Raw genomic sequence first — 14483 nt, 5'->3', positions numbered from 1 at the left:
ATATAGTCAAGCCTGTTCTGTGGCACGTCTATTTTAAACTTAGGTCTTCTGGTTTGTATCTTAAAAGGTCTACATGTCTTAACTGATCGGTAGAACAAATTAACTTAGCAAAGTGAAAATAGTTTAGCCTTGATAAATTAATAGGAACACAAAAGAGCAAGTCTCCATGGTTCACAGACATCTACAGTCAGCACATAAAAGGCAAGGAATGGACTAAATTGTTCTTAACCAAGCAAATAACTTTACCAGCAAAAACCAACTAATTTAATTGCCTGTGAATGTAGTCACTAGGATGATGACACTCAGGCAGTAACAAAACTTTATTAACTGGGTAACATAAAATAATCTAATTCATAACCATAATTGAATAGTTATCTGATGGAACAGAAAACACATTTTAATGAATTCTATTTTAATTCCAAAGGTAATCTCAGTATTCCTTAAGACTTTAAAATTGTTTAAAATTATTCTAAGTTATAAAACAAATACAGCCACTATTATAGACAACATTACACAGAGTTCACTTTTGTTGTTTGGTTGTTAGGGTTTTTCTTAATTTTAGGGGAAAGAAACAAAAACTTTTCCCCACATTAGTGAAGAACAAGCAATATCAGAGCAACTTGAGGGGAAGTGCCTGCTTGCTAACTAATAGGCAAGGATAACTCTAACAAGCCAATTTACAGCTAAAGGTACCTAAAGTCATTGCACAACACTTGTAAATATAAAATATTATAATTTTATATGTTTACTCACTAAATTTAAGCCTGGGACAAATGTAGGCCGAGAAATAAAACACAATGTAGATGCTCAGTTTGTTTAAGTTGCCGGAGCTCCAGCACAAGCGGAGCTGTGAGAGTTTACATTAGCTGGAAATTTGGTCCATGAAATGTTCAATTAATTCAAGAGGCTTTAAAAATACCTGTCATGATTTAAAGGCCTTCAAAAACATGGTGAAGTTGTGAAATTTTGAAAGAACCCTGATTAAGTATTATATAAATACAGGTAACACATAGAAGAGGGAAATGAGGGACAGAAGAACCCAACTAACTGGAAGAAGCCTCAAAAAGATGGGACAATTTTAAAGAATTAACTACTGAATCACAGCTTTCGTTAAGATCTGTGCAGAATGGCCACCTCCCAAGAAAAGCCAGAAAAAGGACATATCATTAGAAAGCTTATGACTTTGTGAGCCCACCCTGACATTCAAGGCAGCAAACTGTTGCACTGTATTGTTGAACAGGATGTAAAGAGCCTGCCAAGCACAGCCCACAGACCCGCTAATTAAGTGAACTGATTGTGTTTGTTTTGGAACCGTTTGCCAACAAAGGAATGTGTCACACTGATTAGTGAGAGAAGGGTATGTAATATATGTGTATTCAAACCCTGAGGAGTGCATAACCCAGGTATTCACTCTGTTTGCCCAAGGACTGACAAAAATGACTCTCAAGCAAATAACCAGACCAAAGAGAAACTCCAGCCCTCAAGAGGGGCCCTCTTTTTCTCTCAGCTGTATCTATCTAAAGAATACTCATCCTTCATAAATTCCTGCTGAAGACTGCGCCAGAAACTGCTGAGAATATTTTAGAGAGAAATAATCTCTTCATCTCAAAACTGACCTAAGAGACCATGAGGATGCAAAGTTAACAGCCAACTGAGGACCACCTTGAAATTGTAATGGCCACTCTGACATCTGTCACTCTTCTCTCCAAAGAGCAAGTAAGGTCAAGGAGGTAGCCAAAAAATCAAATGTCAGCTCAACACAGACATACATATATACATACACACACACACAAAAGCAGGCTTCATTTTTCAAACATGCAGCAAAGAGCTTAAGTCTGCAAAAGATGTCATGCACCCACTATTGAATATTTCTAACCTAAGAGCCCAGTTTGCTGGTAAATAGCATGCTCAAAAGTGAACAAACATCATTCAAATGCAAAAAGAAAAACATGGTCTTCAGAGTTCAGCAGCTCTTTCTTCCTTAACTCTGACGTACAGTGTACAAAGTATGAATACTATGCGGTAGGTAGCAATTCCAGAAAACTGGGATGGAGTAAAGGGAATTGTATTCAATTCTCACTGTACAACGTGGATTCAGAATAGTACAACTAAATCACAAATCTGAGCTGCTTACTCGCAACTCTGACACTTAACTGACATGGAAAGCTGAACACGTTATCAGAATTTTCAGGTATAATTGCAAGTCTTCACATGAACCTTTCAGGACTTGTCATTCCATTTGCCACAAGTTACTCTGTACACCTCCCTACTTCTAACTAGCCTCCTCACCTTACACTTGTTTTTGTTGTGGTCAGTACACCCACTTGAGAAACCTCTGTCACCTTCAAGAGATGGAAACAAACACAAAACCCCTCCACCTGGTCTTCTCCTTCACTGTTTTGGAGCTGATGGAGCTGCACAGTAAAACATACAAGCTCCTCTGTTGGCATAATTTGCTTCCAGAGCAAAAATACGCAACTGAAATAATCTGGTTAGTTCCATATAGATGCATGGGTAGTCATGAGATGAGAAAACTAACTAGAAAGGGAAATGGAAAATGCTGAGGATAAAAACAAGGTTTAGTTATACAGAACACAATAGGAGTAAGCAGAATGACAAAATATGAAAGAGAAATACTGGATAACCTTTCATGCTGATAGTGTTTTAATTAAAACCATTAACAAAGACCGCTGTCTTTGGCATGACATCAACCACAAGTTACCATTTGTGAAACATGAACAAAAGTCCTTTCTGGCTTCTAATTCACATAAAAACAGGAGCTAGAGCAGCTTCTGTTGCCTTGAGCTGCTGAAATCAAATTCTATTTGATTCCAGAAGGTTTAAAATGCTGTAATTGCAAGGTATGTCTGATTTTGGCTGAAGGGCTGGGGAAACAATTTACAACCAATAATGTTTTTGTGACCAAAAATCCCCCAGACAAATCAAATTTTAAAGTAAACCTGTCTTCCCCAATGTTCTTTCATGTTCTCATTAATCTTTTGGGAATATCTTCAATCACCTTTTATACAGTCTCAACAGACATGTTTTATGCCACCTTAGCCTTCCTTTTTAACTCAGCCTATCTCACCATGCACTCTAGATACCTTCTTAAAAGCTGTTTATAGAGCTCAGCTGCACACCTTGTTTAGCTTGTATCCACTGCTTTGTCAATACATTTTTTAGAATAAGACTTGGGGAAAACAATGCGCAAACAATCTTTGAAACTCAGAACAGACTGAAAATTCCTTTAAGAGTAGTGCTTGGTTACTTGCAATTTAACATCTTTGTGCACACAAGGGAACCAGATTCTTAACAAACCCTTTTAACAGGCTGGTCTTGATTGTTTTCAAAGGTGGATCCTTGATTTTTTTCCCCCCCTTTCAAATGAACACTTAGGAGAACAAATTACAATGACTGTATTTGAAACAGCCAAAAAAATACTTATCTGTGGAGGAATGCTGTGCTTTCAGATATACTGCCTTTCTGTAAAGGGTGAAAAAAAAGTATATCCCCTTTATTCAAAATCCAAGACACTATTAAAAAAGAGTAGTAACACTGCTGTGTTGCCAAGTCTGCTTTGGTTTCCTGCATTTTGTTTCTAGGTTTTCCATGTGACTCCTGTCCCTGATGTGGCATCCAGTACTCTAAATGATGTGAAATAAAGGTTCTTTTGTTTAATTTAGGACTGGCATACACTTATACTTACTTTGTAGCCACCTGAGAATAGCAATGTCATTAAAAAAAAAAAAATCTTGCATACACAGGCACAGAGGAATAAACAGACAGAGAGATGAGCACTAGCCATAACATCTCATGGAGAAGACACTTCATTATATTGTTTTATAATGGATGATCCCAGTACATTATGGGCCCAGTAATGCCAGAGAACAGAAAGATGTCTGTGATCACTCCAGAGAAGTAATTTGGCTTTTCAGGACACTTTGCAAACTCAGAAGACCTTTGGATAAATCACACTGTGATGATACTGGGGACTTTTCCCTTTTTGAACAGCTATTCTGAGACTTACAGGGCTTTGGAAAGTAGCACTTCTCATTTGTTTCCACATTTGCTCATGGTGGCCTCCCTGGAGCAGTGATCTACTGTAGCTGCCCAGAAATGTACATTAGTGGAATCTAGTCCCTAGTTATTTAAATAAAAGGTCATGAGGCTGAGAATCCTCAAGGTTTGAACACTCAAATCAAATGTATGACTAACATTAACACATTGGAGTACCTGCTTGTAGAAATGTCCTCGAAGGGGTAAAGGATTTCTCCATTGTTGCAAATCTCACAGATGAAACCCTTTTGGCTACAAAGGCTGCAGCTGTACACATGAGAGGTGGCAAACTTAATCACCTTCCCCAAGAAAGGAGCCAGTTTTCCTTCAATAACCTGGAATGAGAAGACAACGCTGAATGAACCACCCAGAAATAACCAAAATTACCTGAAGGACTGCAACAATATTTATTACTACAGAAATGCAGCTATGTGCTGCTGGTTAAAACAATAGGAAAGCTACTTCCTAATAATTATAGCTCCATGAAAACACAAGTGATCTTAGTAGTCAATGAACCAGCAATGATCTGAACATGAAAACTAACTTACTATCTCTTTGTAAATCTCTACATGGCAATAACATAAAGTATTAGTAGTCATTTTAAGTACAACAACACATTCATATAATAAGGCACAAAGAAGTAAACAGGAAAAGCGTTTAAGGCTTCCATATTGCCTCTGACAGTTATGAATACTGCCTTACCATTTTCACTTATTTTTGCTTTTTATGCACATATTGCAGTTTTGTCTTTGTTTCTTTTCCTCCAAAGTACAAGATTTTTGCATGTATTTTGTGAACAGAGTGCTGGCTTTAGTCCTTTAGTAGGACTGTGTTTCCCATTGAAAACCATTCAAATATAATGGTCTGCTCCTTGCCAAAATTAATAACCTCTTAGTTAAAGTCTTGAAGAGAACTGTTTTTTTTTTTTTATTTTCCCTTTAGTTGCACCTCTCAAATCAAGAAGTTCCAGAGAATCCTGATAGACCATTGGAAATGATTAGCACTTCTGTTAGTGTGGAAAAAATGGCCAAGCCATATACATTAAACTGCTAACCACAACACTCATCTAAATTTGTGACTTGGTGACAATGCCTCAATAAGGGGTTCTATTCAGGCAAAATACTTTCCATTCAGATCAAACTTCTAGAGACTAAGGAATTCTGCTGCTGTAGAGAATAATGAAGATGGAATAAGGCCCTAAGTGTATATTCTTCTCTTCTAGGCTTCCTGTGGTCTGAATGGCAGCTAGGCGGATTAGTGACAGAAATGTGTCACGGGATTTGATAGCAATCTCCCGTAAAAAGGAAAAAGAATGCGGTAATTGCTGACCGAAGACTTGCACAGGGCTGTGCCCTGAAACCCAAGAGTGGGGAGTTTTACACTTAAATGAGTGCCAGACTCAGTTCAGGTACCCCTTCAATAAATATGGTAACACACCACTTGTAATTGGGTTTAGTGCAAACAAATCTAGGGAAAGCAGAGACATCAAGGCAAAGAAGAACAACAGAGTCTGGAAGCAAATAGTAAGGCAGGTAAAAAGGAAATAAATTCGTGTTCCAGGGCAACTTTCTTCCCGCTAGCCAAGAAAGCCAGTACTAAAGAGTACACCTGGAGAAGGAGGTGCATGGGGAGTGCTGGTATTGATGGCACGGAATGCCATGGCCTGAAATGTGCCCCTTCTTTGCCTTCAGCTCCAGCCTGCTAACAACACCTGCAACAACAGGAAGCAGCAATGTTATTGCTACTACTGCAGATAGGACATCTGCTCATGTCAGAGGGAAAAGGACGTTCCTATTGCATTCTGGTATAGGAAGATATCCTTCAACCACAATATAAACAATGCAGAGAAGCTGCTGCATGAAATATGAAAATGAAGCCATAGTTCAAGGTAGTGATACTGCTAACCTTCTAACAGATGGTCAGAAGATAATTTAGCTCCCCTATGATGGGGTTTGTTTTTCATTTTGAAGGAAGAAATATTTTGCTTGCAGACTCCACAGTTACACAGGGTCTGAAAGCCAAACAAGCTCGGAGTAGGGACATGAAAGCTGACAATATTCAAGAAACAGAAAGAAAGAACCAATGAAGCCGCCCAGCTAGTGATCACCCTCCAAAAGCTCACTTAGGCACTAATAGATGAAATACACATACAAAGATAATAAAGAAACCACAATGCATACATATTTTCCAGAGAATTTTCATGCTATAGCAGCAACCTCAGGCCATAAGTGCTCAGCTTAAAATGCCAGGCTTTTAAGACACAGCTGCAAACTCTCTGTCACTGTCAGCAACGATTTAAATCTCTGAACTGAAGTAACATTTTAAATATTGTAATAAACACAACTAACACAATCAATTACCTTCCTAAGCACTTCCTAAGACTGTACAAGGCACAGAAGTTTTCCTGTGCTGGAGTTCACAACCTAAGCAAGACACATTGAGTGGGCAGATGCCCTGAGGAGATGGTGTTATTTGTCCCTCTTTATTTATTTATTTGTATGACTTGTTGTAGCACTGTAGTGGGTGGGCTCATAACTCTGGCCACTGCAGACATACAAGGAAGATGATATCTTCAAAGAGCCATGCATGCCAATTTTGCAATGAGAATTACAGGCCATTTTACTGTATTACAGAAAGAAGACAAAATGTAGCATCAAACCGATGTTATCACTGTCTTTAGCATCTGTAAATTTGGTGTTATTTTGTTTCATCAGAGACCTCAAGGCTGCGCACAAGGCTGCTGCTGCAGCTTTCTCTCATTCTTGTTTGTAGCTAATAAGAATAAAATCCTCATCTCCAATTATGCTAGGCAAGCAGAAAGGAAGATTTCTACTTGCTATCCCAAGTCTACTTGCTGTCTACTTGCTGTTTTGTGGTAACAGTTCTGCAGTGTTTTATGACTTGGGAAAAGGAGCACAGAACATGTAATCAAAGGTGTCAAAACTTTTCCTGTGACTGCCAGAGGTCCAGAGTCAGTCAGTTTAGACATCCCACAACCACAATGGAAGAGTTCCAGGATGTTCTCCCAGCTGATGATCCCAGTGATTGAAGAATAGAAATGTGATAGTCAAATGAAATGAACTATCCAGATATCATGCAAATTGTGGGAGGAAAAAAAAAAACCCAAGTGGCTGCCTTGGCAGAGTCACTAATATTTATGTTATTCTTTACAGCTGTATCTGTTCCTAAAGCCTTTCAGTGACGAAGACTTCATAGCCCCCATGCAGTCTAATCCAGCACATGTCTGCTCTCACTGCTGGAGTCACTCCTAAGCTTCGACCTGAACCTTTCCTGAGAACATTTCAGTTTACAAACTAAGTTTACAAAACAAAGAAACTGTGAAAGCACACACTGCAAGCTGCAGAAAAGTACATCACATTTCAGAAGTGTGGCAATTTAGCACAAAACTAAGTTAAGAGTATGCCAAAGGAACAGAAAACCAAAATTTTTACCATTGACTTATCTCTTTAACATAGGGAATGTCTCAGCATATATGTGGCAAAGGCTTAAAAATATATTCCTGTCTCTTAAAAGAGAAAAAGCATCAAACTTAAAACAAATTAAATTTTTGCTGAGTTCAGATTCTGTTCTACCTACAGCACACATAAAGAGCAAGTTCTGTTTTCTAATCCAAACTCTGCAGAGCAAGCACTTGTTTAACTGTTCAAAACTATGGGTGAGAAGAGATTAATGGTGGCATCCTGGTCATCAATTGACAGAGGGTACAATGCAGCTTTTTCTTCCTTAACTGGACAAGGAATCCATCCCAACATCATTTGGGACACAGGGCCATGCTTATCACTGCCATACCTGGAATATATTGGGGTACACTACTTGGTGATAACAGAAGGAAAATAGCTGTGTCCTGAGGTCCAAAGCAAGCTGTATCTCTGAACAGCCCCAGTGTTCAGATCAGAATCACTGTTCATCTCTCTGGATCAGGAAAAACATTTCTCTAAGCTTCCATAAGATAGAAAGCCATGGCTTTGCACACAGCACCTCCTGTGTGCGTCACAGTAAGAGCTGTATAAAAATACACACCCACATGTACATACATAAAAGCCAGGCCCTGCCCTCAAAGCACTTACAATTTAAACCAACAAAGCAAACACCACTTTTTTCAGTAACTGCCACATATCTTCCACCTGAAATGAGACAAGCTGTGTTTTGGAGGAGCCTCCCATACAGCCTCCCTGCCCACACTGCAGAGAGTGTCTGTCTGGCCAGAGTTTGGCTGCAGGTGCCAGGGCTGCCAGGGAAGAGAGAAGAGAATCCAGGAAATAGAGCAGGAGCAGCTAACTGCCCCACTGCCCAGCCTCCTGCACCCAGCTTGGGAAAGCTTAGGTTGCACTGGAGAGCAAGAGTTTGTCCCATTGTCTGCAGCAATGGGACAAACAAACAGGGTACACAGTATCTGAACATGTGCTAAAAGGATGGTGGCACAGTTATTTTAGATGATTTCTGGAACAGAGGCTTCTCATACAAGTCAAAGTTAAGAATAAAGGTAAATCAAACTTGCTTCTTGGTATATCTTTGTGCTGCTGTTCAGCTGGGGAGCAGTATAATTCTGAAGAAACAATTCTTCAGAATGGGTAAGGTGAAGGGGGAAACACAGGGACTGCCAAACACCAGCAGACAAACCGATGCTGGCAAAGGCTGCAAGAGTCTTGTGCAGTGGGAAGACAGGAGAGATGCACTGGGTTACGTGTTTCCTGATTCAGCAGGAGGAAGAGAAGATAAAAGGCAGCAGGGGCTATGGTACAAGTTGAAATCCCTTTGGATACATCATATTAATATGATTATGAGGGCAATGTGTGATCAGTCAAAGTTTAACTATTTGTCAGGAGGGCTGCTGGCCCCCAGAGGTTTCCTGATCCTTCTATTCAAAGACTGGAAGTAACTCATGGTTCCCTTGCTCCATCAAGGTGATGTTTTCACAAACATATGGACAGCCAGCTGTCTCCAGAGAGCAGGAACTGCAAGGGCCTTAGACCACAGCATCCTCCAAGCCAGAGAAATCCTCCTCAGTGGCCCACTATGTGCACAACAGGGCTCTTGGTCACAGACAGCTTTCGGAAGCAGCAGGCACTGCCCAGGAACCTCTGATTAGTGTCCCTGTGTCTGACCTTCACAATGCATTTCTGAGCCCACAGCACTGCCGCGCACTGGAGGAGAGGTGCTCCCCTCATCTGACACACGCTGAGTTACAGCTCAGTTACAGTTACAGTCCTGACTCCATCCCTCATGCCAGCTCCCTGGGCCGAGCACAGAAGTCCACTTCTGAAGGCCCCACTACCCAGCCCCAGCCTTGCCACTATGCAGCACAAACCCCCAGCCCCCATTACACACAGCAAAGGAGTCAAGTCACTTTGTCTTCACTTTTCAGTCAACAAAGACTCCTCGTATGAGAACATACTTACCAGCATGAAGGAGGGTTGCACAAACCAGTCCCATGGGAGAGCAATGTAGTGAACATGGTGTTGCAATATATGTTTTCATATTAAAAACCAAACTAGGAAAGCAGCCAAGGGAACAGTGGCAGAACTTCTCAAGCCTGTTGAGAGTTTAACCCAGAGAGATGGTAACCTAAACTCATGACTTGTAATAACTTTCTGTTCGGGAAACAGAGCAAGACCAAAAACTAGCCATGAAAAAACCCTATTACAGAATTAGAGTTTGTTCCAGTTCCTGAGAGTTGTTCAAATTACAAAAGGCATTAATAGAAGCCTCTGGGCCAGCCTTAGGGTGGGACTAACTGAAAAGCAAATATTGATTAGACGAGGCAAGCATGGAAGACCCCTCCAAGCTCAAGACTGTGTCATTTCCAAAGATTCAACATCCCAACAACTTTAGGGGGAACTAGAGGAGAGATGTGAAAAAACAGAAGGACAAATGAATTAGCTGTAATCCACTATTGCTTCAAGTAACACTTCCATAGCCTTCCACCCACCTATTAGATCAGGGCCACAGAAATACCCAAACTTTGCATCATGGCCACGTAAATCAGTACTGAAGTCTGTCAGATGTGATGAACTTTCTAGACAGGAAAGAAAAAACAGCACAGTTTTCAGACATTTCTGAGGGCATTGAGTGTTTGTTTTGAGGGCAGGGCTCCTGCCAGCAATGTTAGCTAAGAAGCAAAAGGTACTGAGTAAGACCTCCACCCCTGCAGGAGTCTATGTTGTGAATTTGAGTGAGAGTCATCAAATCTCCAACCCCGTCTGTGCATTTTTACCAACTTCTAAAAGTGTAGAAAATGTTACATAGCATGGAGATAATAAATGCCTTTGATCACCTACATTAGGACTGTCAGAACAGACAGGAAAAGGGAATATAGCTTGCTGAGCTTTCAGATACACTGCTCTGCTCAATGTGAGAAACTGCCAAGGTTAAGAAGTCCAGATTCTCAACAGTGCCATAGCATATTACAACCACATAAAGCATTTCTGGATTAAAATAATTTTTAAATTAAATTTGTTACTCTGATTAATTCCTACTATATGATAATAAAAGTAAAATCTAGCACAATCGAAACAAAAAATCCTTTAAGATCCAAGATAATGGAGAATCAACAGATGAAGGATATCTCAACAGAAGCTATTCAGAATCTAAGAGAAGGAAGAGAAATCTACCCACATCTGTGGATAGATATTCTGCTCTGGCACAAGGGGCAATCAACCAGAGGCATCATGTAAAAGTGTGTCTGGGAACACTGTCACTACACTGTGCCTAAGTGACCAGGGAACAAACACTGAGAGGGGAACTTATTAAATGTACCCAGTGCTCTTGAATCTTTAGATCAAGACCTGCAATTTCCTCATGTACCAGAAGCACTGGAGGAAACCCTGGTTATTATCCTCATAAAGGAGCACCTGCTGCTACTGGCTCTGCTTAAAAGCCTGGCCACCAGGGTTAAGTATTCCAGGTAAAGTGGTAAAAATACTGTAAAACTCAGGTTTTGTATTCCTGCCACTGTGAGACAAGCTAAATTTGCCAAATGGCTTTGTGACCCCACCCTTGTAAATCAGCTTGTTAATCATTATCGTCATAGAGGTGATAAAGTTGTTTTATGAGCCAGCACTGAAGCAGTAACATTAACTACTTATGCAGGGGCTGGTGTATTTCTCTGCAGATAACATTTATTAGAAGGCACTCTCTTTAAAGACACAGGTTTGCTCCATAACCTTCTTTTGGAGCACTGAGCAACCTGTTCCTCTTATTCCTCCAGTATCATCTACATGTCAGACACAAGTGACGCCTGGAGGGCATGGGTTAAGTGATATGAAATCCCTAAAACACCTTGAACTACAGGTTCAAATCCAAACTGGATTGTCCTGGCCTCTCCTCCTGACAGAACAAAATTTATGATTATTTCTCAAGGCCAGACGCACACTTGGCTCTACCCGAGAGACAGAGAGAGACAGAATTTGCCAGGAGGCATTGACGCAATGCAGAAGAGACATGAAAAGCCAAGAGGCACTGAGAAAGCAGAAGGGGTGGTAGACACAAAACTCATTCATGATCCCCAATTATGTAAATTGAAGAGATAGAAAGTGCTTTAATTCACAGGAATAATGTCACAAGTGTGTCTGGCAGAAGGAAGCTACCTGAAGGAGCAGTCAACAATCATGCACAGCTTTCCAACATGCTCTAAAGACAAGGTTTCTGCCTCCATTGGTTTTCTTTCTACCTCTGCAGAAAAAGCTAGTCTGAATCAGGCCTTTTCCTAACAAATGCAGAGGTAAGCTCCATCTTTGCCTGGACTTTCAAACACCACAGAGAATATGCTTCCTGGACTGAGGGAAAGGGCAGATGAAATATCCTAAACAGATTGTTTTGGATTCACCACTGGGATGCTCACTACCCTCCAAATCCCACTGGTGGAAGCTTTATGGAGGAGGACCAAACACTCAATAATCTTTCTTCACCTCCAGGACAGGTGAGAAATATGCTTTTAAAAGTAGTACCAGTGATACAAGAAAATAGGACTAGGTTTTCTAAAGGAAACCTCCAGCTTATTCCTCACCCTGCAGCACAACCGAGATGACTGTTCGACTTGCTTAAAAACTTCTCACCAGGGAGACCCCACCACAGTTCAGTGCTCAGAACAACTGGAAAGTTGTTCCTACTGCCTCCCTCAGATCTCTTTTGCTGCAGTCAGCTACCTTTACTTTACACTCTATCTCCTACTCCTACATTGCAACATCTGTTTCAGAAACCATTTTCTGACAAATTCTCTTGTCAGTCACAAGTGATCTCTGTCACAAGTCAGGATGAGCAAAAGCAGACTGGGGGTGCAGGAAAGATACAATGGTTGCCTCTACCTGTTTGTTTACTGGAAAACAAGCAGGTATTTTCTGCATTCATTAAACATGGAAGGTGGGCATTAAAGCTGAATGGGTAAATGGAATCTCTGCCCCACAAAGATTTCAGGGTCAGGATTTCTGTGATAAAAACCCAGACTTGGAGACAAGTGTGCCACAACACGCTTAGCTAAGGATAATGCAAGTTGCAGAAAAAATAAAGGGAAAACATTCCCTGGCTGGGAAGTTCCTAGCCATTTATATCTAAGGAACAGACAATGCTTGTGGACTGCTAATTTCCTTGAGGATTTTTTCTCTTCCGTTGGCCAGATTCTTAACACCACAAATTCTTGTTATGATTTCAATGCACAATTAATCTTTAGTTCAGAGGAAAAGGAAATGGAAGAAGGAAGGATGATCATGAGGTAAAGGTCCCAGAGATGCAGATATCAGATTTCAGGTCTGCCCCAGCTTTTGTGCAATATACTAGTCAGTCAGCTTTCCTTGCTCCATTTTGACTCCTAGTCATCTCTTTCAGACTGCCTGTCTTGTTTATTTAAATTGCAGGTGATTTAAGGGAAGAATGATCTCTTCTTATTTGTGTGTATGCACTCTAGAATCAGCCACTGTGCACTATTATAAAGCACATTTAAAAAGAACACAGCAGTAACTTTAGAAGAGCCCCGTCTTCTGTTGTGACAGGCATGCTATGGGGCACAATCCCAGCTTCCAAGAGCAGCAGTGATACCACCCCACCCTCTCCCTCCTCTTCCCTTTACACCCTTCGCAGGTCCCTCGCTGTCCCAAAAGCCTGTTCAGCCTGTGGTACAGGTGACAGCAGGGTGGGCAGGAGCAGGCGAGGCCAGGGACTCTGTTCACCCACTGCTGACACCAGCGCACATTGTGCCATGCTAGCTCATCACCCACACAGGGCAGAGAGCAACTCAAAAGGAAACCTTGCAATAAACACTGCAAAGAACAAAAGGAACCCCACAAAACCAAATGACATAATAAATCAAACTAAAGCACAGCAAACTAAATGAGTCAGAATTTGAATAAACAGAAATCAGAAGCCCCCTTTGACTTGTTTGCACCAGGCAGCCTGCCTTGATGGCAGAGCCATTTGCTGTTCACGGCTCCTTCCAGAGTAAATCCCTCAGTATTTTGCACTTTAATGTGGTATTAAACAGATAGTCCACAAATTAGCCCCTAACTAAAACAGGCACTGGGAAGAGGAAGAAATACAAGGTCAAGAGCAAACACTGCTAATCTGTGACAAGTACACATATGGAAGGGGCAAGGTGAAGATGGAGTTTTACATTGGTTGGCGTAGAGGACAAATAAACTGGTGACAGTTCAAGTGAATTTATAGCAGGAGACAGAGAGGATGACAAGGTTCCTCCAAACCCTCCCCCACTCCTCTCATTGAAAGGAAGAAATACCAGAAATTTCAGCAGGATGCAAGCTGACACAAGTGAGAAGGAGATGGAATTGTCTCAGTATAAACAACATGCCTGGAGATCACCTGTGCCACCTCCCCAGCCAGCTCTGCAACAAGACTCACACTCACTGGGTTTCAATTGTCTTTCCTCCTTTCACCTTCCCTCAAGGTTTCCAGGCAGCTACATGTCAATTTTGTCACACCCCAAGTTCTCCTGATCTTGTTGCAAGGATGAATTATAGGTTGTTTTGAGAAAAAAGTATTCAAGCAAAGGTTAAAGGCTGTTTTAATCAAACAAGGTTGAAAGAGTACCAGGAATTTGGCTGGTAGAGAACAGAAAGCACTTTACTTAGCTTAAAAACATACATGACTCCAAAATACAGAGGCAAATAGGCACTCAGGCAGAGAGTATATATACGTGCTTTTTTAAGATTAAGTAGGCAATTGCATGCAGAGACATTAACTGACTCTACATGCCCACTGAGCAAGTTGTTATTCCATGAGTGATAGCACAAAATTAGAAACTTTCCTGCCTTGCATAGGACTGGATCTGGGCATTTTAAGGAGGAGTCCTCTGAGGGATTTTAGAACAAGAAAGCAACATACCAAGAAAATGGCTAGGGCTACTCTGAAAAAAACCTCTGTGAGTACAAAATATATTTAAAAGAAAAATCTAAATAAAG

The 14483-nt window shown here is 40.9% G+C and overlaps 1 protein-coding gene across 5 annotated transcripts in view; it reads right to left on the bottom strand.

The window, feature by feature from the left end:
• The window catches only part of PLEKHM3 (pleckstrin homology domain containing M3), an 86398-nt gene that overhangs the window by 10402 nt on the left and 61513 nt on the right, over nt 1–14483 (bottom strand). For all 5 annotated transcript variants that reach the window (XM_085066194.1, XM_085066196.1, XM_085066195.1 and 2 more), the window contains one exon: nt 4234–4391. In XM_085066194.1, coding sequence (XP_084922320.1) covers nt 4234–4391 — 158 coding nt within the window. The remainder of the gene's footprint in view (nt 1–4233; nt 4392–14483) is intronic.

Source organism: Lichenostomus cassidix, chromosome 7 (genome assembly GCF_008360975.1).
Source record: "Lichenostomus cassidix isolate B80296 chromosome 7, HeHo_3.0, whole genome shotgun sequence".
In the NCBI taxonomy this organism is placed as follows: domain Eukaryota; kingdom Metazoa; phylum Chordata; class Aves; order Passeriformes; family Meliphagidae; genus Lichenostomus; species Lichenostomus cassidix.
Note: the sequence above shows the minus strand (reverse complement) of the source record. Positions and strands in the feature narration are given on the sequence as shown.